The 25,681-nt window shown below is 26.2% G+C and overlaps 1 protein-coding gene across 2 annotated transcripts in view; it reads right to left on the bottom strand.

Annotated features, from left to right (window-relative positions):
• The window catches only part of LOC129959427 (apolipophorins-like), a 66,726-nt gene extending 41,373 nt beyond the window's left edge, over positions 1-25,353 (bottom strand). For both annotated transcript variants that reach the window (XM_056072252.1, XM_056072253.1), the window contains exons 1-12: positions 25,262-25,353; positions 20,045-20,092; positions 16,747-16,898; positions 14,734-14,958; positions 14,500-14,652; positions 12,714-12,909; positions 8,097-8,346; positions 5,902-6,067; positions 4,914-5,096; positions 3,747-3,896; positions 2,346-2,493; positions 172-455 (exon numbers count right to left, since the gene is read on the bottom strand). In XM_056072252.1, coding sequence (XP_055928227.1) covers positions 172-455; positions 2,346-2,493; positions 3,747-3,896; positions 4,914-5,096; positions 5,902-6,067; positions 8,097-8,346; positions 12,714-12,909; positions 14,500-14,652; positions 14,734-14,958; positions 16,747-16,898; positions 20,045-20,092; positions 25,262-25,316 — 2,010 coding nt within the window. In that variant the 5' untranslated portion in view covers positions 25,317-25,353. The remainder of the gene's footprint in view (positions 1-171; positions 456-2,345; positions 2,494-3,746; positions 3,897-4,913; positions 5,097-5,901; positions 6,068-8,096; positions 8,347-12,713; positions 12,910-14,499; positions 14,653-14,733; positions 14,959-16,746; positions 16,899-20,044; positions 20,093-25,261) is intronic.
• Positions 25,354-25,681: the final 328 nt, after the last annotated feature.

Below are 25,681 nucleotides of genomic sequence, written 5' to 3'. Positions count from 1 at the left end.
AAGGTAGAAAACTATTAAAATAAAAATAATTAATTTTCGTACTCTATGCTAAAACATTTTTCGAAAAATTGTTTTAAATTAAATTATATTTGTATAATTTATATTTACTAATTAAATTATATTTGTATAATTTATATTATAAATTTCTATCATTACACATTATTGCTTTACCTGCAACAAATCTAGTTGATTTCCAAAAATATTTGATTTGAAGTCAAGATCCGCTGAGCGTGGGAGGAAAGAATTCTTTGAATGAATAATATTAGCTTCGATATCGTGTCCGAGATTAAAAATTTCTGAAAAGAAAGACACATCGAAATTTCTGGAAAATTTCGTTAAATCTGTTGAGTCAGGAACTTTGATGTCTTCCAGCCACAAATATTCTCCCAGTCTTTCTCTCACAGGATGAGATGAAGATTTCAAGTTTTCCAGAAGGCTCCATGTAAATACTTCAACTAAAAATACGAATTCAAATGTGAAAAACGAAGCATTTATATGCAATTGATTCTCTAAAAACAACTGTATGAATAAGAATATAGTTTATAAAGCATTTAAAGAAATTATTATAATGTATATATATATATATATATATATATATATATATATATATATATAACTAAAAATCTGCCCCCTAGTTCTGAATAGTGTATATTAATATTCAAATTTAATATATTTAAAAAAAGAATACGAGGGCAAAAATAACCTGACCAAGAATCCAAAAAATACTATTTTAAAATATTACATTTCAAATCTTCAACATTAGAATTAAAAATCAAAATCTCAGAGAAAAAATATATTATTACTCGGCAATCTAAGAGCGTTCATAATTAGTTAAACATGAAGAATGTCATCACTTGCTGCAAAATATATATATAAAGTTACCGGAAAGCTGAATGTAAAACGAATGAAACTCGATACTAATTTTTATCAATATTTATTTTTCCAAATCATTTATTTATTTCAAAATTAATACGAAATTCCTCATCATAGAATAGTTATGAATTTGAACTGCAAACTTTTGTTAAATACTAAATTCGCAACATTCGTAAAAATGATAGCCAAGTTTCCAAATTTTTAATTAAAGTATTTTTTATGTTTATACTGGACTAAAATATTCCAAAAGTATTCTGTGCAAAGTATTTTGAACAAAATTAGGCATAGAAGAATTAATTCGAAAGAATCAATTCTGTGGCATATATTGCTCGAGAACTGTGCTTGATTATAAAGTTTTTAATCTTTTAATGTTTAAAATTGTGAAAACTCGACAACTTTTACTTTCTCCAAGTGTAATTTAAAAATTAAACATATCTAAAAAAAAACAGTTTCTTCATAATTTCATAACAACATTTATCCATTCCATTTGAATAATATTTTTTATCGCACCATAATAATAATAAATATAAAAATAACCGTTAGATATCCTTAGGTTTACATTTTAAGTAGTTACGTGAAAAGTTATTTATTCTTTCTAAAACTTTAGCTATTTTTGTTCAAAAGTAAATAAATACGGTATTATCAGATAATCTAATCATTCATATAAGAGAAAGATTACGATTATCGTTATAGGAATTTGTTTTTACTTTGTATGTGTTTCTTCAAAGAATTAAATCAATTCCTATTTCAACTTTTTCTAAGCAAATGTATTTCGAGCTCGAAAGTATAGTGTGGTTTTCACTATACTTCACCCATTAATATGATTATGAAATTGAGTAAAAATTATTAGAATAAGTTTATGAAACATTTTTTAAAATATACTTCTTGAAACGATGGAATGCCAGTAATAACGTTTGTTAACAAGTTGCGGATGTGAATTTTGTGGTATTCATTTCCATTTGAGTTCAAAATGACTTGAAAATGATAGTTTTCTATTTTTCAAATTGACTCAATATAAAAATAAACTGATTGTCGATTTTTGTAGCTCATAAAAATGCGTTTTATCTGAGTACATATTATACACACCGAAGTTATTATCTTTGTTATTGATAAGTCGATTTCTTAGCTGCTGGTACTTGTGATAGAAAGCTTAATTACAAAGGATGAAAGGTAAAGGGGATTTATTAAAATCTAAATTTTGATTTCTTTATTATAGTTAAAAATATAAATTGTATCCAGTTGATCGAAAGTATTCCCAATTAATCACTACGCATTTGAAAAATAAAAAAAAGGAAAGATGTTGAATTTTAATTTAAATATCGAATTTTCAAACCAAAATAAAATACGTTAAATTCAGCTCGAGAGGATTCGGTCAATATTTAGATACTTTAAATAGATCTTCCGAAAATGCACACGAATGAATCAATGCATTAAAATTTTTTTTATAAAACTTTTAGATGGCAAGACTGTACCTTGTTTACTGGTTTCTGAGTTATATGATTCCAGAACTTGTCTTATTATCTCTTCGGTTGCGCATTTAGACAAAGATATCAAAGCAGCAATTCTAACTTCGTCTTCTTCATTCTTGTCTTTGTATGTTTCTAGAAGTTTGGCTGCAATCTGGGATAAAAAAAATGGGATAAAATTATTCAAATTGTCATGACATACATTTTGTAACTAATTCTAAAATTTAACAAAATTATAGAATTTAATTCAATGATTACTAAATAATGGAACGCAAATTACTATTGCAATAAATTTGCAATTAAAATCAACCATTTAATATTTCACATAAAATTCTTATTAATCTTTGGCATAAAACACAGGCATTCACTGATTAATTAATTGGGTCGTTACTTTTATTTCTTCAATTTTAGAAACAATAATCCCTTCGTGTGCCATCGGTTTTTTATTTGCACTGTTCAAACCTAACTCAACCTAACTATAGTAAATGAGATATTCACTTGAAACTAGATAGAAAGCGGAGCATTATAACAATCACGAATAATATAAAAACAAGGAAAGTTTGTGCCTTAAATATCAGCTTATTTTATCTCTGTCAATTCATCTGTAATTATAGATACAATTACCCGGGAGTAATTTTACGAACTAATCCAGCCATTTTTCTACCTTGATTTTTCTCGTTATATGGATCTCTTCTTTATTTTGGCGATTTTCACTCATTTTCCTAGCTATATATATCGTTTTATAATTATTTTGTTGACCTTCCTCAATGCAAGTATCATTTTATTTCGCATCTAAATTAATGAAAAATATACGAATGATAACACTTCAATGCATATAATGTGAGTAATAAGAATTAATTAATGAAGCTTTGTTAGTATCATGTCAAGTAACACGCGTATCAATGTTGATTCATATTGTGGAATCCGTCAAAATATTTCATGTTTTTAATTTTGTAAAGAGAAAATTTTGAACTAACGTAAAAAACGCTAGCTTGGAAAGTTTTACGTGATGTGCCTTTAATGCTCATTCAACTCGACTCAAATAGCAAGAACGTAAAACACATGCTCAGAATCCATGTGTAATCTTATAGAGTGTCCTCATTACTTATTAATTATGCCGTATCCACCACTCTTATCTTTAATTAACAATGATAATCTAAGGTAAATAGTAAAACGTCGTTCAGTGTTTAAAAACAGGTGAAGATTTTATTTTTGTTGCGATTTAACATGCAATTTTAATTTTGTCACCATGTAACTTATGAACAGTCACATAATACCGATATATTATTATATGAATTCTCAAGATATTATGTCAATTTTATATGTGAGTTCTTCGACACATACTAAATGCTACCTATACAGGATGTTATCTATAAATGCTACATATACAAAATGATGATGGCTTACCGATTCGGTGCAAGGAGTTCGTCTAAATGCTTGAATGGCTGCTATTCTTATAGGGAGCTGGTTAGAGGTGAGAGCTGCACATTCAAAAATACTTTCAGCACTTTCTCCAACGTATCCCAGATTTCCAAATGCTTTCAGAGCCGTAATGATCTGAAAATATATGGCTTCATTCATCATGAAATCTTCATTCATCATTCAGTATGAAAAGAATCTTGTTTTCATAAATGCCATTTGAAGGAATTTTTTCCTTAAAACGCGTTTTTTTTTTTACTTACTCGTTTCGCCATTCTTAACCTTTCACTAATGAATCATGCATAACTGAATTACTTACATTTCTTGTGGTTAAAATTAAATTTCACTCATTAATTAATTTATTTATACATTTGTTACAATTTTGACTTGAAGTAGAGAAGTAATTTCATAAGTAAATTTTAACTAAATAGTAATAGTTTCCTAAATCAAGGTGGCTTAGTTTTTTCCTACCTAACTAATAAAAGAAGGTGTTGCGTCATCACAATTTTTCTGTGAAAATATTTGCAACTTATCACAAAATTCATTCTGTTGAATTTGAAAGGTATTGTAAACAAAAGCAAATATATTGTTTTGTATCTGTTTGCCAATGAAAGAAAAAAAATGATTTAAGAGCAGATGTTGAATTTTGAAAGCTGAGCGCATGCATAAAACAAATTGCAGATTTCTTTCATATTATTAAATGTTCATAAGCAGAAATTAAAATTTTGGAAATTTAAGTGGAAAATAAAATTTTTGTTCTGTAATTTAGCTTGGGAAGCATCACACTAAAAAGCAATGCAAAATGTTACGGACAGCATTACATATTATCAAAGGGCAATATAAGTATTATAGTATAACTTGCGCTCTAGTACACCATCTTTTTTGGAATCGTAACATCGTTTTAGCTAATATCTAATGGCAAACCATTTAATTTAGCTTGAAAAACTTTGTGCTTTAAAAAGTAGCAAAATATTCAGTATTATTTATCGTACATTAAATATTTCATAAAAAACTGCGTAAAAATTTTCTTACTATTGGGGTACTTCAGCTAATAATTAAAACCTTGCAAAAATAACTAATGTGAACTTGTTCTATTTATTTTTAATTACGAAAAACTGCACAAATAAACTTAGAAAATAACTATGAGAATGATACCTGTGTTTCTTCTTCTTTATTTGTTGTCTGGCACTTATCACCTAAAAACTGTTTTAGACTAGAGGAGACAGATTTGACTGCATTCGAATCTTCACAGTTGCTTCGAGTTGTGCAATATTTGTAAGCCATGGCAGATACACCCAACAGAGCCTGTCGTCTTGCAGTATCTTTCCTCAGTAAAGGCTATAATTAAATATTGTGAAAAAATAAAATAAGAAGAAAATTATATTTCAGTTTAAATATTATTATATGTTTTTTTTAAACCGAATAAACGATTATATAATATTTTAAAAATTTAGAAAAATTAGGGAGTAAGCAGGTAATTAGCATATTGGAAATTCCATGGAACATGAATACATATACTGACACTCGGAAATTATGAAGTTCAGTAAATAATTAATTCATCATTTAATCTTTGGTTTTCATTAAATATTTAGTTTGGAAGAGGTTATCAAAGAATTGTATTTTTATATAAATACTATGTAGGTATGTACTATGTAGGTATAATTAGGTTATATATTTAAAAGAATGGAAGGTTATTCAATTATTTATTTCTTATAGATTTTGTTAAATATTCATGATTAGGTAAGGTTCTTGGATTTAAGAAATTATTTTCCAGTGATAAATTTTTCAGATAAAATTGTTGATGATATTAACCACAATTTTTGAGTGGCTATTATTAATGAAATTAATTAATAACATTATTAAATTTTACTATTTGGAAATAAAGCGAATTAATATTTTAGATAGTAATCTCAATGAGAGCTGGAATCATTGCCTTCAAACTATACTCTGAAAATTTATTATGATTAAAATACAGTTAACTTTAATTTAAATCATCTGTTTTAGTTCATATTAAGTTTATTTAATATTGAAATTATTAATACAGAAATTATTTATATAGAAATATTAAATATAATTCTATATTAAATATAATTATTTAATACAGAAAATTTTTGAATTAGTAAAATAAAAATAGTTTGCTTACAAGAGTAGCAGCAACAGATTCTTCTTCCACGTACGATGTAAATGGTAGAAGTGTCATCCACAGAAATGCATCGGTTTTTCGAACTTCCCCATTTTCCACAAGCTTTGAAAATAATGCTATTGAGCCTCCAGAGGATGCTGCCTTCAAAGCATCCAAATAAATTGTTCTGACAATAGAAGAAAAGTTTTAATCAGACTCTCTAGTTAAGAATAAACACACAAAATAAACAAAAACCACTTTTACTGCTTTGTTAAGTAATGGAGAATACGAATAAGAATAATCAACCTAATTAAACAATAAACACATTAGAAAACATAAAATATCAAAATCAGTTGTCATAAAACATTGATAGTGTTAAGAGTTATAATATTAAGAATAAATATAGTGAAATATTTAGCTACTTAGACCTGTGAAGGAGATAAAAACAACGAACAAGGAAAATTAAGATACGAAAAATTCTCACACAAAAGCAGTTTCTAGCTCTTTTCGTAAATCCGATTAGGTCAAGTGGCAGAAATATTAGGGCGTTGATTTTGGTAAACTATTCTTAAGAGCAAATATAAATTTGGAAAGAAAAAATAATTCCTTAATAATAATAAAAAAAATTTAGAGAAAAGAATATAAATTTGGTAAATTACTTTTAAAAGGTTTATGAATTGCTTCGAAATTATAACATGAAATAACTCTAAAATAAATTTTAGCGATGAAAAATCAATTAAAATAATGAAATATCAATAGTAAATAATTTCGGTAATCAGTAATAGAAACTGAAACTAACGAAAGCAGATATGAACGAAACTAGCCTCCTTTGGCGATCAGCTTGCTTGCCCAGATTATTGACATTTTTTGGGTGTTGAACGATTAAAATGGAATGCATTTTAAAAAATTTCACCTAGTTATTTGATTCTACAGAAAAACAGTAATTTAATTGAATCAGCGTGCTACAAATTGCTGTGGGTATAAATAAAAAAAAAAAAAATGTGTATACTAAGAAACAAAGGTGGAAGTAAAAATCCTATTCAGAAGTTAACGTTAAAAGAAAGCAATTTTTTAAAAATCTTAATTTAACATTGGCAAAAGAGCGAGTCTGAGTATTTTGAAGGATGAATTTGAATTTAATCAAAACATTAAAAACATTGTTACAGATAATCTATTAATAAAAAAATTTAGAAACAAAGAAAAAAATTGCACATAAATAAAATCAATATCATTATAAAGGCAATTTTTTTGTGTTTTAAGACGATACAGAAACCATTTTTGTAAGATTATAATTTCGGAAGATATGGTCATCAATAACCATTGATAATTCACAGCGATTACCCATCTGGCGACTGTTAAGTCTATTTGCGCGCTCGATTAAACTTTTTGTTTGATGGCTTATTTCTTTATTTCTTTTACACCCCGTTTCTCTGACTGAATGAAATTTTAGGAGACACGGTGAATTCACTCCGTATTATTAATAATGTTTTGCAGCTCTATTATTACCGAAGCTTTGAATTAAGTGTGACAATAAAAACGTTCGATGAAGCAGTCAGTAATCTTCATATAACGATTTATTTGCATTAACTGTTAAATTATTTCTGATCACTTCTGATTTCTAAATAAAATGATTTATGTATCACTTACTTTAGCGTTTTATATAGATGATTTAAGCGAACGTGATATTATGTAAAATATTTGAAGGATCTGACAGATGAATTCTATATTAAAGCTTTCACGACCGTAATCTTTTAGTATAGACTATGCTATTAGTTTTGACACTATTCAGATACGATCAGAAAATAAACCTTTTATTTCGATAGCAGACGCTAAAAATCAAACTAAAAACTATGAACACATGTTTAAATATTAAAATAATCTAATTCCCTACAGTAAAGCAATCTGATGACATAGTTTCTACTTATCATGAAACAAAAATTGTGATTGTTCTTTGATAACATGATTTTCACAGATTAAAACTAAGCAAACTTGAAATGTTTTCAAATAGCACGGATTTTATTTCTCCACACTGCTTTGTTAGATGTAAACAAGTTGGTTTCTTTTAATAAGGTTAGATTCAACAGAGAATTATTTAACCACATTATATGTATATGTGAACTAAGATTGAATTGGAGATAATTTAACGTATATGTGAAATGAAACTGAATTAGAGATAAAAATAATTAACTAACTGAATTACAAACGAAATTACTCACAGTGCTTTCCTGGAGCGGCATAATTGCTTGCTCTTCAAAGATTGGTAGATTCTTTCTAGAGCCCCTTCATTCAATCCCCGAATGAGGTAGACTAATTTATGGACGGCGTGAGCTGCATTTTTGTTGATGAGCCCCTCAGAATTATCACAAATTTGTTTTAAAACATTCTGGGCCTCTACTTCTAAGTTGTCATTCTTCTTAGATTCGGGATTGTGTTTGAAAACCAGGCTTTCTTTTTTTGGTGCTCTGTCTGAAATATTGGAAATAAAGCATGAAATCACAATAGTCACCTGTATCATTTTATACAGGATGTATAATAGTATAATAAACATCAGAACAAGAAAATTAGATGTAGATCAGAAGGAATTTAAAGATGTCTTGGAAATCTCGTTCTTTATTATATGTAAAAATATCGAATATGAAATAAATTTTTATGATTATAAAATTAAATATAAATTTTTATAAAATAAATTTTTATGATTATAAAATTAAATATAAATTTTTATAAAATAAATTTTTATGATTATAAAATTAAATATAAATTTTTATAAAATAAATTTTTATGATTATAAAATTAAATATAAATTTTTATGAAATAAATTTAAAAATGTATGAAATAAAATTTTGAATATGAAGTTTTTTCGACAATTTTAAAAGAGTAATATATTACATATCAAAAAGTTCTGAAGAAATTTTAAGAATTATAGAATTAGAAGCAGTTACTTGCATCCAAATGTGAATAATAATTACATGAAATAACGTAATTATTAGCATTATCATTGAAACATTCGTTGTGATAAAGAAAAAATTTAATTAAATTCTTATCATTGAAGAAATAGCTGAACATTGACAAGGATTTGCTTTCTTTTTCCACAGAATACCCATATGTAATATATTTGTAGTGAATTTATCATTAACAGAAAAAGAGAAATAAACAATAAATATGAAAAAATGCTTTTATTAGTGTATTAAAAAATAGAAAATAATTTTATTGAAATTCTGGAACTTAAAATAAAATTTGAAGCGTGAGGGGCAGTCAAAATCCCCTAAGTCAATTAAGTTTCAATCACAATTACATTTTTTAATTTCATGTATGTTTAGTAAATTTTTGTTTCTTATTATATTCATCATGATTTTGCATCCTTCTATTATTTTTTGTGCCTTACGCTTTTATGATTTTGATCACCAAGTTTTCGATAATTTTTTTTATTTTCTGACAAATTGTTAAAAACATTTAATTTTTTTAATACAAATTTTGAATTCATTTTTGTTTTTAATTATTCGTCAAATAACTATCACTAAAAGTGATAGCGCCATTCTCATTTTGGAGTGGTTTAGAGGAAGATTAATATTTCTCAAATTAATGTTATCTAAAATTAATATTTCGCAAATTAATGTTATCTAAAATTAATATTTCGCAAATTAATGTTATCTAAAATTAATATTTCTCAAATTAATGTTATCTAAAATTAATATTTCTCAAATTAATGTTATCTAAAATTAATATTTCTCAAATTAATGTTATCTAAAATTAATATTTCTCAAATTAATGTTATCTAAAATTAATATTTCCCAAATTAATTTCTAGATGGCGCTACATCTGTAAATTAATTTTTAGATAAGTTAATATAGTAATAGATAACTAAGAACACCAAAATTATTAAATTATTCTGTAATCATCTAGAACCAATCAATGTACAAAATAATGCGAAACATGATATAGATAAATGCTTTGATCAAATTTATATTTCAAATTATTCGAAACGATTTATATTTGCTTCCAATTCAATAAATCAATCATAATTATTCCCATGAAAAATGAAGCTTTTTATGATTTTTCTTTGTGTTTCGAATTTCCGAATGCATGATTTTCGTTGTGTTGTGAAGTTCCGAAATATTATAATATAATTCATTTTTGACTAATAATTTTTACCGTTTTGCTTCCTTTTATTCGAAGAATATTCCTTTATGAAAAAAGAAAACGTAGTCTTCGTTTTAGTGTCATAAACTCAATACGAAAGTAAATAAGTTTTTATTGCAATGATCTGTGTTTTTAATATTTGTCTTCAGTCTTTTAAAATTAAAGTCAGGTACAGTATCTTGAGACAGAATTCATTAATTTCGCATATTCAATTTGAAAAATTTATAGAATGCATTTTTAGTTTTCTTTAACATAGTGAAAAACGCTTTTAGAGACTACGTAAGAATAGATTAAAGTTGCCTTCAGAATTTTAATCCATAAAAACTTCGAGAAAAAAAAAAAAAAAAAAAAAAAAAGAAGAAGAAGAAACTGAAAATGGCAATTAGGAATTTCCACACCCTTCTTTACAACCGTATGATAGCATTTGATCATAGACCTTCTTTAATGTGCATTAAGTCTTTAGGCATGAGGGATTTTCAAAGAAATCAGAACATGAATTCATTGTGCTACTATTTTGAAACCTAGAACTGGCTGTCATGATATCTCTTATTATATTTATAAATACTATGAAATAAAATATTCATTTAATATAATGGATTATTAATTATTTATTTCAGGGATCATTTGATTTATTGCATTTCTTTTCACATTAAAGTTACGAGGACCAATACGGTATTTCGCAGAAACTCAAATCAGAATTAAACCCGAAATATGACCATGCAGAAAATATTAAATTTATTAGCGTTAGAAATAAAATAAATATTTCCATTTTACAGAAAATTCTGCATGAAAAGATAGTAAACTGTCAATAGAAGATTAAATTTAATTTCTTTTAAAATAAATTATTTAAAAAAATAATTAAGTAATTAAGCATATATTTGTGTGTCTCACGTATGCTGAAAGTGAAGATGTCTATATTATACGAAAGTTTTTTTTTTGCATTATTTAAGAGACAATTGATGAATTGTTGAAGCATTACTTATCGTATTTCAATCGTTTTGAATATCTAGATAATAGAAATTAGCGTATATCTAGATAATAGAAATTAGCGTATATCTAGATAATAGAAATTAGCGTAGTTGTTGAAGACAATAAATAACTCAAATAATCTCATTAACTCCTGTGACCTAAAACAGGTCATAAAAATTAATTTCTTTTATATTCGCGCTTGAAAAACACTTTTATTTGTAATAAAATCATGCCTTAGGATTTGTAATACTTACAAAAATTAATTTCCTTACTAGTGATTGCGGTACGTCAAGACAATAGAATTCATTTAATTCATTGATTCGGTTAGTAACTGCTTAAAAAATCATTCTCTTAGAAGATGTTTAGATAAATGATTTCATGATGATCCTTTTGCGTGATAATCTAGATCTGCTCTGACCAGATATCATAAAACAGATAAATTTACAACAAATACAAAAATATATATCCTTGACATTTGATCTGTACTTTAAATTGAACTTGAAAGGTCAGTGAAAATGACCTTGATCTCCAAAGAAGTTATTTAACTGATTAACGGACGATATAACATTCATTCTTTTCTTTTTTATTTTATCATGACCTATTTTACTTACACACGTGGCGAGCGAGTGAATAATTTTTTTCATTTAACACCAGAAAATGTATTTCCGAAAATAGCTGTATTTTTTCGTTTTACATTATATTTTTCTTTTATAAATTTTTAGTAATAATAATGTATTACATTTGTATATTATTGGTAACAAGTTTTATCATCATAATGATAAATTCTTATATATTTTGAAGATTTATTTAAAAATATTTGTAATATATAATACTTATGTTTGCTCTGGTTAGCATTTTTGTTTTACATCTTTACTTAACTATAGAATTATAACTTTATGAAGGTGTTTCTTTTTTTTCCCTTCCTTATATTACAGAATATTATGCTATTCAAGTTTCGAAAATAGAATGTCTGAAAATATATAACACTGATAATTGTACTTATTACACTGTATAATGCAGTTAATTATTAAATGAAAAAGCAAGGTTTAATTTTAAGTTTATTGATGCCTTAACAAACCTAATTTACGTACTAACAGACCTAATTTGCACTGTTTAATTAAACTGAACCAATTATATTTCGTTTTTTATATTGTTATGTTTTTTCATGATATTTATTCATATTTAATGCAACCGGACTTTCTTGTACAAATGACGAATATTTATTCCATAAATTTAATATATTACGCTATTGCATCCTTGCATATATAATTGTTGTATTTATTAAAAAGTATTTAAACTTAGTGTAAATGTTAAATTCAGCCCTTAACCTCATAATACTGTAACAAATTTGGTGGAGAATTTAGTTTTTGTTAAAAATAAAATGAAATTTTTTTAAAGAAAAAGATTTTGTTCTAAATTTTTAAATAGAAATTTAGATCAGAAATAAGAATTTTTAGAATAGAATTTTAGAATAGAAAAAAGAAATTTAGTCTAGAATTTTAGATTTGATTTTTTTCAGATAGAATTTCTTAAATTCTATTTTCATTTTTTGTGTATTTTTCTGTTTTTATATGCAAATTTCCCAGGCCAGAAATTTTTATTTTGAAATTAAAAAAAATAGTGCATTGAAAGATTAAATAGTACTTGAAAATTAAAAAATAATATAAATTTTAATCAGAAAAAATTTTAAAAAATGTTAGCAGTTGAAGGATAAAAGGCGTACTTACAATTAATAGCAGAAGCGCCTTCTGCTGATATTTTCTTGACTGTGATTTTCGCCTCGGCTTCGACGACGTAACCGTAACTATAGAGAGGTTTGAAAGCAGCTTTCTCATCACATACTACTTCTTCAATTATTCCATTCTCGATTGTCTGTTGACAGGTGAGTGTTTCTCCGGATAACAAAGGTAAGTGTTGACGGTGCTAGAGAGAAATACACGTTAAAAACCATTGACATATTTTCTGAAAGCAATGAAAAATCTCGCTTTCATTTCAATTTAGTCATTAATTAAATCTTCGTTATCTGCGTTGTTGTGTATTTTTCTTTCTGTACAAGAGCTTTAAATATGGGAATTAAAGTATTTAAATCCCTTTCTTGTATTGTAACTTAGAAAATGCTCAAAAATCAAAATCATCGAAAGTTTATTCCGTATTATACTGAGAAATCAAAATCATGGATATAATGAGGATACCCTATTTCGCTAGTCAATCTACAAGATTAATGCATCACTAAAATTATCGAATCTGTTGATTTCTCCTAAAAAACATGTGAAATGAAATTTGACCGGAGTATTTTTTTTTTTTTAATTTCTAGTTTAGTTAAATTACTTTTTTGGGATGGAGTTCGAACAGTGATAGATACTGAGAACAACATTTGAGCCAAGTAACGGATGTAAGAACCTAATGTCCCTAGACAGTACACATTATGAGACCTTTATTTTAATAATAGCGTCAGTTTTGTTTCAGATGTCATAACATTATTAACACTTTAATGATTTATTTCAGGTGTTTTTATATCAACAACTTTGTACAATTTTTTTATTTACTTCATATATCTGATTTCAAAATGTCCCGTATCTACGTTAGCAACCTATATTACTGAAGCCGAGGTTCAGTATTTATAAATATTCTAAGATAACGTCATGAGAGAAAAAGGAACCTAATCAATTATATGTCATAAAATGATAATATTATCCTGATGTTTTATGATTCATGAATTTGTATATTTATAAATTTAATTATATGACAACAAGGAAAATAAAGTTTTTTGATCATATTGCTTACAGCCCTTTCAGGTTAACTGCTTTAAGGCAGCTACCTAGTGTACCTAATTGGAAATCCGCCATTGTTTGACCATGTATTTGCCGTTTTATAGGAACAGGAAACTATCCTCATAGACGGAAAAAAAATAAAATGTATTTGTTTTTTACTTCTTAAATGTTGAATCTGCATGCATTTTTTTATTAGGATTACAATTGTTACTTCAATACATCGTGCCAAAACCATATATTGTATAAAATAATCTATAAATTAAACAAGGAAAAAATTAAAATTCAGTTTAGAAGATAGCCAAGTATTCCGAGGAATTCAAATCTAATGATTTTATCATCAGTCATAAATCTATTTGCTTTTCTTCCAAAATTCTTTTGTGCTAAGGTAAAATTAATGTAAATAAAATAATATTCTACAAGAAACTAAAAATATTTGAAGAATTGCGTTTTGAAGCAAAGCAAATATGTTTTTTGCAAAAATCTAAATGATTAATAATAAATGCAAAAAATGTTTTTTATTGCCTTTCTCTTGCTAACTCTTCATTCCAACCGTTTTAGGAGTGAGTAATTTTCGAATTTTAATACCCTTTCGATTTAATATTATAACTACTAATATAAAATACTACTTTTTGAAAAGATACATTTAAAAAGAAACATAAAATTTTAAAGATAGAGATTAAGCACTATAAAGCGTAATTATGTTATATATTTAAAAAAAATATTATTATAAAAGATATTTTACCGCAGACGATTCGTAAAATGTAGCCAACAACAAAGTTTGCCCCTTGAGATGATCCGTGCAAGTAGCAATGTCTTTATTCTTTGTAAACACAAATTTTTCATTTTTGTTTTCTTTAAGAATGTACTCTGTGTTGCAGGATCCCAAAACATCAACCTAAAACATATAAATCCATCTTTATATTACTATTTATTAACACTTATACATAATAAACACTTCTGTTGGAATAACATTTACCTCTCGGTCATGCAGATTTGCTTCAAAAGTTCTCATGGAATTTTGTAGTGCTGATATCATAGCCTTTTTGATGTTATTGACATCATTGGAATCATCAGGATTCGGGCAAACGTGTTCAATTTTGCCGTCATTCCAAGAAAATGGCAATGGATTTCTTTTCAGCTCATCAATGAAAGGAGATGCAGTTTCTTGTGTCGTACCATGTTTTAGGGAAACATCAAGTACCTAAAATATAATAGATAGGTCACCTTCAATTTAACTAATCAATTAAAGAGTGGGAAAATAGTTAGTTATTATTTCTGTTTAATTTGGTTAACATTGCTCAGAATAGCAGTTGCTGAAGAAAATGCATCCAAAAACAATTTCAGATCATCCCAAAGTTATTTTTTTTCCAATTTTAAACGTAATTAAGATCTTAAACTATTTACATAATTATGTAAATCTTTTGTGTGGAAAAATTTCTCAGAAATATTTTATGAAGTATCTTAGTTTTGAAATTCTCTGCATTTTTGAGTAATTACAAGTTATGAGATTTATACTGTGAAAGGATTTAAAGAGATATAGTAAAAAAAAAAATGCAACAATTTTAGAGATAAGCAGCATAAATTTTTATTGTACAAGGTATTGTTTTTATATAAAAACTTCTAAAAAGTTGGTTACCGAATTCCTTAACTTGTGCATGATTCAAATCCTCAATCAAATACGAATCGAGAATATGAAAATTAATCAAGTTAATCGTGTGAAATATTATGCAAATAAAATGCAAGACATCTAACTAAACTGTTACAGATTTCGATGGAAAGCCATTTCTTTCGTGCATAAAAAGTTTGAAAATGAATTTAACAAAAATTTAAAAGAGAGCATTTTTTTATTAGTATATTAAAAATATTTTTTAATTTTAATTCATTTCTACTTTTTAGCCTTTAGTTTATAATTTATTATTAGAAATATTTTGGAATAGTGAAATTATTTTTTTTGAAATCTATTATCTTGTATCGACACTTGCACAAAATTTCATTGAATAAATTAGCTGTTAACTAATTTCTGAAAACACATAAGATGGTTTATTGCTAAAAGAATAAACTAATACACAAGAGTTTAAAAATATAGCACTTCAAGAAACGAATGAAAAATAATTACAATATTCCAACATTGCAAGCATGAAATAAGTCGATTTATATAAAAGTGTATGAAAAAAGAAGGATAGCAAATTGTGTTGAATCAATCTTTCAACTTTTTAAATATTCAAAATTAAGGCTGCATAACTGTCTATTCTTTCTGATCGCGTTTGCCGTCCAATAAATTTTGGAATTGAAATCAAGTAACAGTAAAATATTTTTTGTGTCACTAACCTTTATGTGATTTTCTGGTCTAAATGTCACAATTTAATTTTTGATTTATTTCTATTTTTCTCTCTTTTTAGCTTCGTATTTTAAACGGCTTCACGTGAAATCTCTTATTTCCCGGCTTTGCAGCTCTTCACTGTTTGAAGTGGCCTTGATTACTCTGAACACTTAAAATCGGATTCTTCAATAGAGCTTTACCGAAGTCTCTTTGCAATAAAATGGAACTTTATTGAAGTCCCTTTGTAATAAAATAGAGTTTTACTGAAGTCTCTTTGCAATAAAAATCAATCAGTGATCTGCTGAGCTTCATTTCGGATGTATGCTCAAAATTTGTTCTGGTGATAGGAGCTTGAAGATATTTTAACGTCGATAATAAACAGAATGAGTTGAAAGTTGCTGCAATGAATTGAAATCATGTATTTGTGCAGACATTAAAAATTTTAGACTGAAATTCTTATTTTATGATAATGAATCTTTTCATAATTTGATTTCAAAAGTTAGTCTAATTTTTTTTTTCACACATGTTCACAACATTTAAAAAGACGCAATCAACATTTAAATGGACGTGACTGACATGAAAATTATTTAAATGAATTACTCCATTCACATTAATGAACTTAAATTAGATGAATGAAATGTTATATTATTTATTTGTATTCAGACTTGCCTGCAAAACCATTTCACATTTAGATACAGCCGTTACTTTAAATGTCGCTGTCATGCCCATGTTTAAATCCGTTGCTCCATCTGCTTTCAATAAGTTAGAAGATTCAAATTTATAAACATAAGATGTTTGTTCAGAATACTGAAACTTCGTTCCTGGAAGAGAGAAAAATTACTTATAGCAACATAAAAAAAGCATCAAAAGCTGTAGATTCTAATTATTAAGAAATGACTAAAATAATTTTTAAATAGTTAATAGTAATAGAAAATTGTCTTAGTCAATAAAATGTAGTTATAATCACACATCGAAATAAATTTTACAATAAATTTCAATAATTTAGCTAAGGATACCACATGCCTTTTAATATTCAATTATTAAATTTTATTTAATGTATTTTGAGTTTAAAAACTTCATTTTCAGTTTTTAAGGTTGTATGAATTTATAATTAATTTGCATGATATCTTTTAATATCGTTTGGTTTCAGAAAGATCTCCTTTTGTTATAGTTATTGTTTTTCATAATCATCTACCTATATATATCATAATTAACAATAAGAAATGAAATGAAACAAATAAATTAAATTAACTAATATTCAATGCCCTATAATGCAAAATTCATGATTAATTATTATTTATTTAATTCTATTTTAAGAATGAATTCATTTACTAAAGTTTTTTAAATTTAATACTTGTTCTTCATATCATTGACAAATGAAGAGGTAAAGGGCGACACTGAATCAAATGAAACACATATTTAAATGGTATTTCCAGTAAAATATAATTCATATTTTATAAAAAGCTTTACATAATTACATATTGCACTGATTCAGATAAATGCCAAAGAATGTTTATATTGAGAATATTCTTTAATATCAGGAATTAAAACGCTTCAAAAAACTAGAAAAACACATTTATAGAATGAAATTCCTTTATTTTAATGAATTTTTAATATGGAAAAATTCTTTATGTAATTTTCTTCATTATGTCATAAATATTCTTTCATTGCAATTTAGAAAAAATTAATTAACATTTTAATATTAAATAATAAATAGTAATTAATTAAATTTAATATTAATTAATATTTTAATATTTATTATCAATACTAATTATATACTAATATTAATATATAAATGATATTTTATGAATTAATATTTTTTACGACAAACTTCTATGAAACAATGATGAAATAAAATGTTTTTATGTTAATTAAAAGCTTTGGATTTTAAATTTAAATTCTTATTGCCTCTTAAAATGGCGAATGGTATAATGTTCCTTGCTACAAATCTGTAAACTATGTACTAAGTTAATATAACTGAAAATTTTAGTGCTTTAAGTGATTAATCATTTTGATCGAATGATTTTAAAGCTTTAGAACTTTAAACGGAGAAAAACCGCGGGTTTTGGTAATCAACAAAATTTTAAAAACTTTAAAATATTTTATCTATGAATTTTCAAGAAAATTTAAAAATAAATATAAATCATCTGTTCTCATGTAATAAGGGAAACATAAAAGTTGGTTTAGCCTATTACAGGATTTATTTTATTATATGTCTAGTGTTGGGAATAAGTGCAAAATTTTTTTTTCAAGTTACTGTTCACATAATTTTTACAAATGAAAGACCTGATGAAATACAGCTGATTTATATATGAATGATAATGAAAAAAAACAACAACAATCGGAATTATTTAAACTACATTGTAATTAATAAACAGAAAATTTTACCATTTCTTTCATCACATTCACTTTGCTTATTTGTAAATTAAAATGTAACAAATGTTTAATATATACATATTAATAATTTTGGGAAATAAATAAATTGACATTTGTATTGTTAAACAATTTTGAAATGTAAATAATAAAAATTACCGATATTTGCACTTTTTTCATCTGAAATGTACTTTTTTCTAATGATAAAATATTTCTCACGACTTATAAAATTATATATCTCTCTTTACTAACATAAGCCAAAATCATGACAGGAAATAAAGTTTAACGTGAAATATTGTCTGCTTGTGACGATAACAAATTTAAAAATGAATCTTAAGAGCATAAAAAATATCCCACGTCTTCAATCTTCTCTGAGAAGTTGACGAGCAGCTCTATTTTTAACAACAGAAATATTGAATTTGAAGTGAGAGGATGAATAAATAAAAGACAGCTTGCTATCTTTCCGTTGCACAATATACAGGTCAACATAAATCTGAGATTTGGCATAATTTCAGATGTTTCTCTTCAAGCCAGATACGCTAATGACAAAAATGACATGTTTTTTTTTATTTTCCACTGATTTTCCGCAAATAAAAAAGATGTTTCATAGAATTAACGTGAAAGGGTGTCGAATCATCATTGTTACCAATAAATAAATAATTTAGTACATGATTTCAATCTTTTAAGAAAGTATTTGAGTTATAGAATGAAACATCAAAACAAGGTATTTTTTGAAGTCTGGTTCACTTATCTTTCACCCCTTGATCATGATCCAAAAATGGAAATTATTTATTGATTCTAGCAAGAGAAACTTAAAAGCGTCTTGAAAATAATTTTATAAGTGAATATTATTAAAATGACGGATTTTTGTAAATATATGATGAATGTTTAAAATGAATAATGTTTTGTAATTATACATACACAAATGTTTTTGAAAATGTCTTTAATTCAAAAATTTTAGTTTTATAATTGTAAATTTTTTATGTGATACAGAAAAAATGATACTATTTTTAAAATTGGTGTAATAAATATCACACATTTTAGATAAATCTGTGTAAACTCCGGAAAAAAAATTAAATCATGTGACTCGTATCGTCTATTAAATAGAAAAAATATGTTAAAATGTCTATGTTAAAATAGGAAAAGACAAAAAATCTTGCAAAATATTGTTTGCAACAAGCTTTGAAAAAAGCGGAAAAAACTAAATGAACCACGTCCATATTTACTATAAGAGAGAAGGACAGTCTATTCTCATGCACAATGTGCATTTCAAAGGCGAATCGCAGATTTTCAAGGTCACTCTAAATGTCAAACTTATAATTCGTTTGACCGTTAAATTTCAACAACTTATGGCTTTAAATCAGAGCTACTACAATTTATGCATGAATTTAGTTTTGTAACAAATTAAACGGAAAAGCTGAATTATAAAATTATTTCGGCAGCCAAAGATTTAATTCATTTAACATGAATTTTGTTTTATACATATGGTTTTGTAATTACATGTAATTACAATTATGGTTTTCCATATATATATATATATATATATATTTATGTTATTTTATTACAATATTTAAAAATGTGTTTTCTTAATTACCTCCATTACACTTCTGAGCGCATTTGGAAGCATCCCATGCCACAGGTCCTACAAAAAATAAAGGAAGCAGATAAGTAATTATTTCAACAACATTTCATAGTACATATAAAGATCTCATTTGTGCAATAATTTCTTCATAAATATGTAAGAAAATAATATTACCCACATTTTAGATGTATTTTTATTGTTTTCTTATTAATGATATATTCTAAAAGTACTTGAAACAAATGACTTGTTGATATTTCAATAATAACACAAATCAAAGAGTACAACATGGAATTGCATATAATGTTTAGAAAAATGCTAAGTAGAATACACAAAAACCTCAAACCTATTGACTTAGATTTCTTTCGATTTTTTTCAAGATATTGTATAAAAAATACATACCATATCTTAGCCAGTGTTTAATTTAAATAATTGTACTATTTATTCAAACTTCTCTTTAATTGATTAGTAAGTCTTTTTTGGCTTATCGAATGCTATTGAAAGATAGATAATTCTATCCAAAGGAATTATATTTATTTTCTACTTCTTTTATGGTCCGAGATATCGGGCATTTAGAAAATAAATTTGAACTGTTTTACTTGATAGTTGAATTGCAAGTAATCAAACTATTTACTTAAAATCATGAATTAAAAGTTAAAAATAAGACTAAAGAAGGAAATTATGTTTAGAAAACGAAGATATGGATATGGCATAGGTAATCGAAATAGAAGAAGATTATTATGTATTCTTAACTTCTAAATTGAAAAAAAAATATATAGAAATATTATGCAAATTAGAGAAAAAATGGCTTGACGAAAACCAAAATTTTTGATGGCAATTCTTCTTTTTTTTTTTTTTTTGAAGAAATCTCCAAAAAATGTCCAAATTTTGAAATAAAAAAATAATAGACGTTGGATATAAATGATAAAGACAGATTAGATAATTTTAACCTATTTTTGTTTGAGGAAATTTAGAGTTGATTGATTATGTAAGACACAATCAAAATTATATTTTTATTGCTCTGAATAAATATTTATAAATATTTTTTTTAATCAAAATAATTCTTTTGAGATGAAATCCTTGGAAGAATTTTCTTCTTGAAGGCAAGCAGTTTCATGAAATGACTTCGAATTTTATAACAAGCATGTGGCAATTAATAAACGTAGACAGTTGCACATAAAACCTCAAAACTAATTTCACCTGATTACAAATATACAAAATACAACTTTTCCAAAATCATTTTAAACATATCCTTAACTCTCCTAATGCTGTTTAATGTTCTTATCCCTTCTTTGTAGAGGCTAATTAATTTTCCATAGAAATATAATAAAAAAGAAAAGGTTCTATACAGATCAGATACGAATTGGAGGATAAATTTTAACATTCTAATGATGCAGAAGAATTAAATTATATTCCACACTTTTACTTAGCTTGATTTGTTTTATGCTTATAAAAATTTAATTTTGTAATCAATTTTTCACTCGCTGTATTGCAGTTTGTTAATATTGTAAATTTATATGTTTTTGATGACAATACGCTAGTTTACAAGTTTTCAGAACTTAATTATCCATTAATCAATAAATTAAATTCAGTACTGATTCTATTCGAGTGAAGCCACCTGATAGTGAATTAGAGAAAAATGGTAACCAAATTTCGTTCTATTCATAATAATAACTTTCAAATTGAGTGCTAAAAATAGAAAATGATTAAAATAAAAAAATTCTTCTTTTCAATATACTGATAAAGCAAAATTAGTGATTTTTTTAAATTTTTGTTTTTAAATCTATTTAGTTTTGTGAAACTATTTTCTATCTTGGTGAGGAAGATAATTTTTACACTGTCAGATATGCTTAGAAAGCTTTTAACACTGTTTTTTTAACAATATTCAGACATTCAAAATCTGCTATTCTGACACAGAAGAAAAAAAATATTCTTTCTGCCATCATCATACAATAAAAGAATATATACCTGTAATTGGATATCATTTAATTTTTGTTACTATGTGTGTATAAGCTATTCGCAGGAAAACATACATTTTGAAAAAAATGGAAGATTGCACAGAATCCGTTAGGCAAAATTAATTCAGAATGTTTATAAGAATGAGTTTATGTCTCGGAAAAGTTTAGAAAATCAGACTTGTTAAAGGAATTCATATTCCGGTATTGTAAACGAAAAAGAGGAATTCCTTCTTAAAATGAAATCCTTTTCATCATAACATCTTTCTCATTAGATTCTTCAAATATGGGGAATAATTCTAATAAAAGTGCGTAGGGACTCAGCTGACAGTCATTTCTTTAAATCTAGTATTTCAAGAATTTCTTTTCCTTGACTCATTTTACAGCTAAAAGTAAAGAACACCGAAAAATGTTCACTCGTGGAACTTTTCCAAAACCATTCCATTGGAAGCTTTTCTTTTGCAATCTAATCCTACATTCTGACGCAGAAGCACCAAATTCCCTTCAGAACTTTGACCTAATTTTCAAAACTCAGTTTCATTATTTTATAGAAGCAGAATTTGTACTGGAGTTGTCACTGCTGTTATATATTTGAAAATTAATTAACATTTTTTTATTACCGCTGAAATTTTTCTCATGGAATAAAACAACCAAAAAATAAAATAAGAGAAAATTCATGGGAGTAGCAAAGTATTCACTAAAGAGAAGACATATTCATTTATACGTATATTTATCTGTCTATGAATAGGTATAAATAAAAATGTTTCTATATAAACATATTGTTGCATTTAAAACCGAGAAAGCATTGTAATTTATTCAATATTGCCTTCCTCTCTCGAATTGTAATATTTTTGTTTGATCCATATCAGTTTTAAGATAAAATAATATAGAAAACAATTCGAATTCCCATTTTCTTTTTACACCAAGTTAAAATTGTATACCATTATCTTTCCTGCCTCCTCAGTTGAATATTTTTCAGAGAATGAACGCGATTTTTCTCTCTTGGTCGGATCATTGTATGCTGACTAAAATACATACATATTTAAGGTTGTTACATATACGAAGAGGTTGTCGTAGTTATTTCGTGAACTATGAGACGTCCAACGTGCCTTAAATTTATAAGTCAGGTATCTGAGCCATTAGACCGAATAATATAAAGCTATTGTAGCTATTTTTCAAAGAGCTATCACCTTTCTGCAATAGCAATTGTTGCTATTGGTTTCGAGTGACAGAAAGTATCAGTGATTTTTTTCTGACAGGTAATATTGTAGAATTAAAACTGTAGAAATATCTGAGAAGCAAAAAAAAAAAAAAAAAAAAAAAAAATAAATAAATAAATAAATAAAAAAAAATGCATCAACTATATTTAAAATGAGTAATTTCTTCATAAGATTTTTCAGCATGGCAAATATCAATGCATTTTCTAAACTGTAATATGATTTATATATTTGTAATAAGTTAGTACCTGAATATTGATATGATTATCAAAAATCATTTTACAAAGCTAACGTCAATTGAAGCCACAAAGCATATATATTATAAAAATCTTGCCAATTTCTTTTATGAGAAAAGAATTGCAGATATTTAGTTTACTGTCACATTATCTATCAAACGTGTGATGATATCAAAGGAAGTGATTAATAATAAATACGAAATCAATAAATTTCAGATTGCAAATAAGAATAAAAAGTGAGTATAAGTGATAAAATCAATACAGAGAATGTGACATGTTTACTCATTAAAGAAACGAAATATAAAGAGAATAAATGAAAACAACTTGTTAATTTTTAGCACTCTAAAGCTAAAATTTTGTCTTCAGTTTTTATGTATTTTATTCGTTAAAAATCACCACAATATTCTGGCAGGATGAATTAAACGAAACATCAATTTACTTCAAAGAATCTTCTAAAACGGTACAAACTTTCCAAGCTAACGTAGCACTTCTTTCCTATTTTTAATCGTATCTAGTTTTCCTGAATTCAAAATGCCTTTATTTCGTATCCAGTTTCCTTTTCATGCGCAAAGTTTTCTTGAAAAATATTTCAGAAATTTTACTGAATCATTCTATTCGTTGACAAGAAATCACTCATCAAGAGATATCACAAACTACTTGTAATCAGATTTCAGAGCCGATCTGTAAGTATCACTTCTTTTCTAGTCACAATCCATTAGCTGTGGAGAAATCTATTTGCTTTAAAATAGCTCTCGGCATCTTTCTAGATCTATTGTAACGTTTAACTATTTAAAATTAGTAGAATAGTAAGTTCTAACATGATGTGAATAGATTAATTAAAGTGCAATCGTTAGCGTTGGATGTTTCGGTGACCGAATTAATATTTCACATCTGGACATCCACATTATATCGTTTTCTGTTTAAAACAATAAACTGCAATTTTTTTTTCAAAATATCGTTCAGCCTTTTTGATCCAAACGTAATGAATATTCTTATGAAAATGCTGTTTGGCAGTTTAATCTACCGCTAAATATCGCATCATGCGCTTTATTCCCTTCTAAAGCATTAAATAACTTTGAAATAACTATTTTAGTGTGTTTGGTCTTACAGGTCGCCAGATAAATTTATGGGAAATTAGCAAGCTGCAACCTTTAACATTCTCCTAATGAAGTAAAACAACTAAGTTCTAAAAGGACTTAGTCAAAGGTTTTCACCAGCATCGAGCGAGATATTATAAAATCAATTCATGTCAAATTTTTCATTAAAATATTTCATTTCTATGACGAACATTTTAAAGAAATAAATCCATAAAGTACTTGGCTCTTTTTTAATCAGTCCATCGGCATTTTTTTGGACTAATATGCGCAGTTATTTAAAAAAAATAAAAATATATCCATTCATATTAAATATGTAAGCAACCATTCAGAAAAAAAAGATGAATAAGAATTAAACGTTTATAAATTAATTTTTTTTCAGCCTATAAATAATTTATAATTATCTATAAATTTCCACTCTTAATTCCAGCGTTAGAATAGTGTGCATAAAATTAACAACCATTTCATATTTCCACTATCTTTTGTATTTGAATAAGAATTTTAATAATAATAATAAAAAAAAAAAACACTTTCGATCTCCTTTACTAAGTATTTTCAAAGTCCTAAAAATATGAATGCTAATATCAACGTTAAAATATTTCGTATATAATAAATAATATTACCTTTATACCATTAAAATTATGTTTTGTGTTTTAACGAAATATTCAAATCTACAAAATAATTTGGTACGGAATTATTTTTACGTGAATTATGATCTAGTCTGACTTACCTGCTATGGCAAGACATCCCAGCCACGCTAATATGGCTAATCTCAGGACCATCATGAATGAGATAGGAGCCCCAAAGTGATTTCAGGCGCTTATATACTTGGCCTTTCTGACCTCCGGAACTTTATGTCCTTTGACCTCTGCTGTGTCAGTTCTCATTGGGTATCCGCTGTGAAAAATATATCGATTTATCACAGAATGCGATGATCGATATAGATTATATTTCCCCAATTTACTTCAGAACCGAAAATGTTATCAAAAACGAGCAACTGGTGACACGATTATGCGAAAAATGTTAACAGTATGTCCCCCATCTTGCTATATATATATTCTATTTATTAGTTAAATAAAGTTATCTTGATTTCAACCGCCACACACACAGGGGTTGATTGACTTGACCTGCATGTTTTTTTCTTGGAACA

This window comes from Argiope bruennichi, chromosome X1 (assembly GCF_947563725.1).
Source record: "Argiope bruennichi chromosome X1, qqArgBrue1.1, whole genome shotgun sequence".
NCBI lineage: Eukaryota > Metazoa > Arthropoda > Arachnida > Araneae > Araneidae > Argiope > Argiope bruennichi.
Note: the sequence above shows the minus strand (reverse complement) of the source record. Positions and strands in the feature narration are given on the sequence as shown.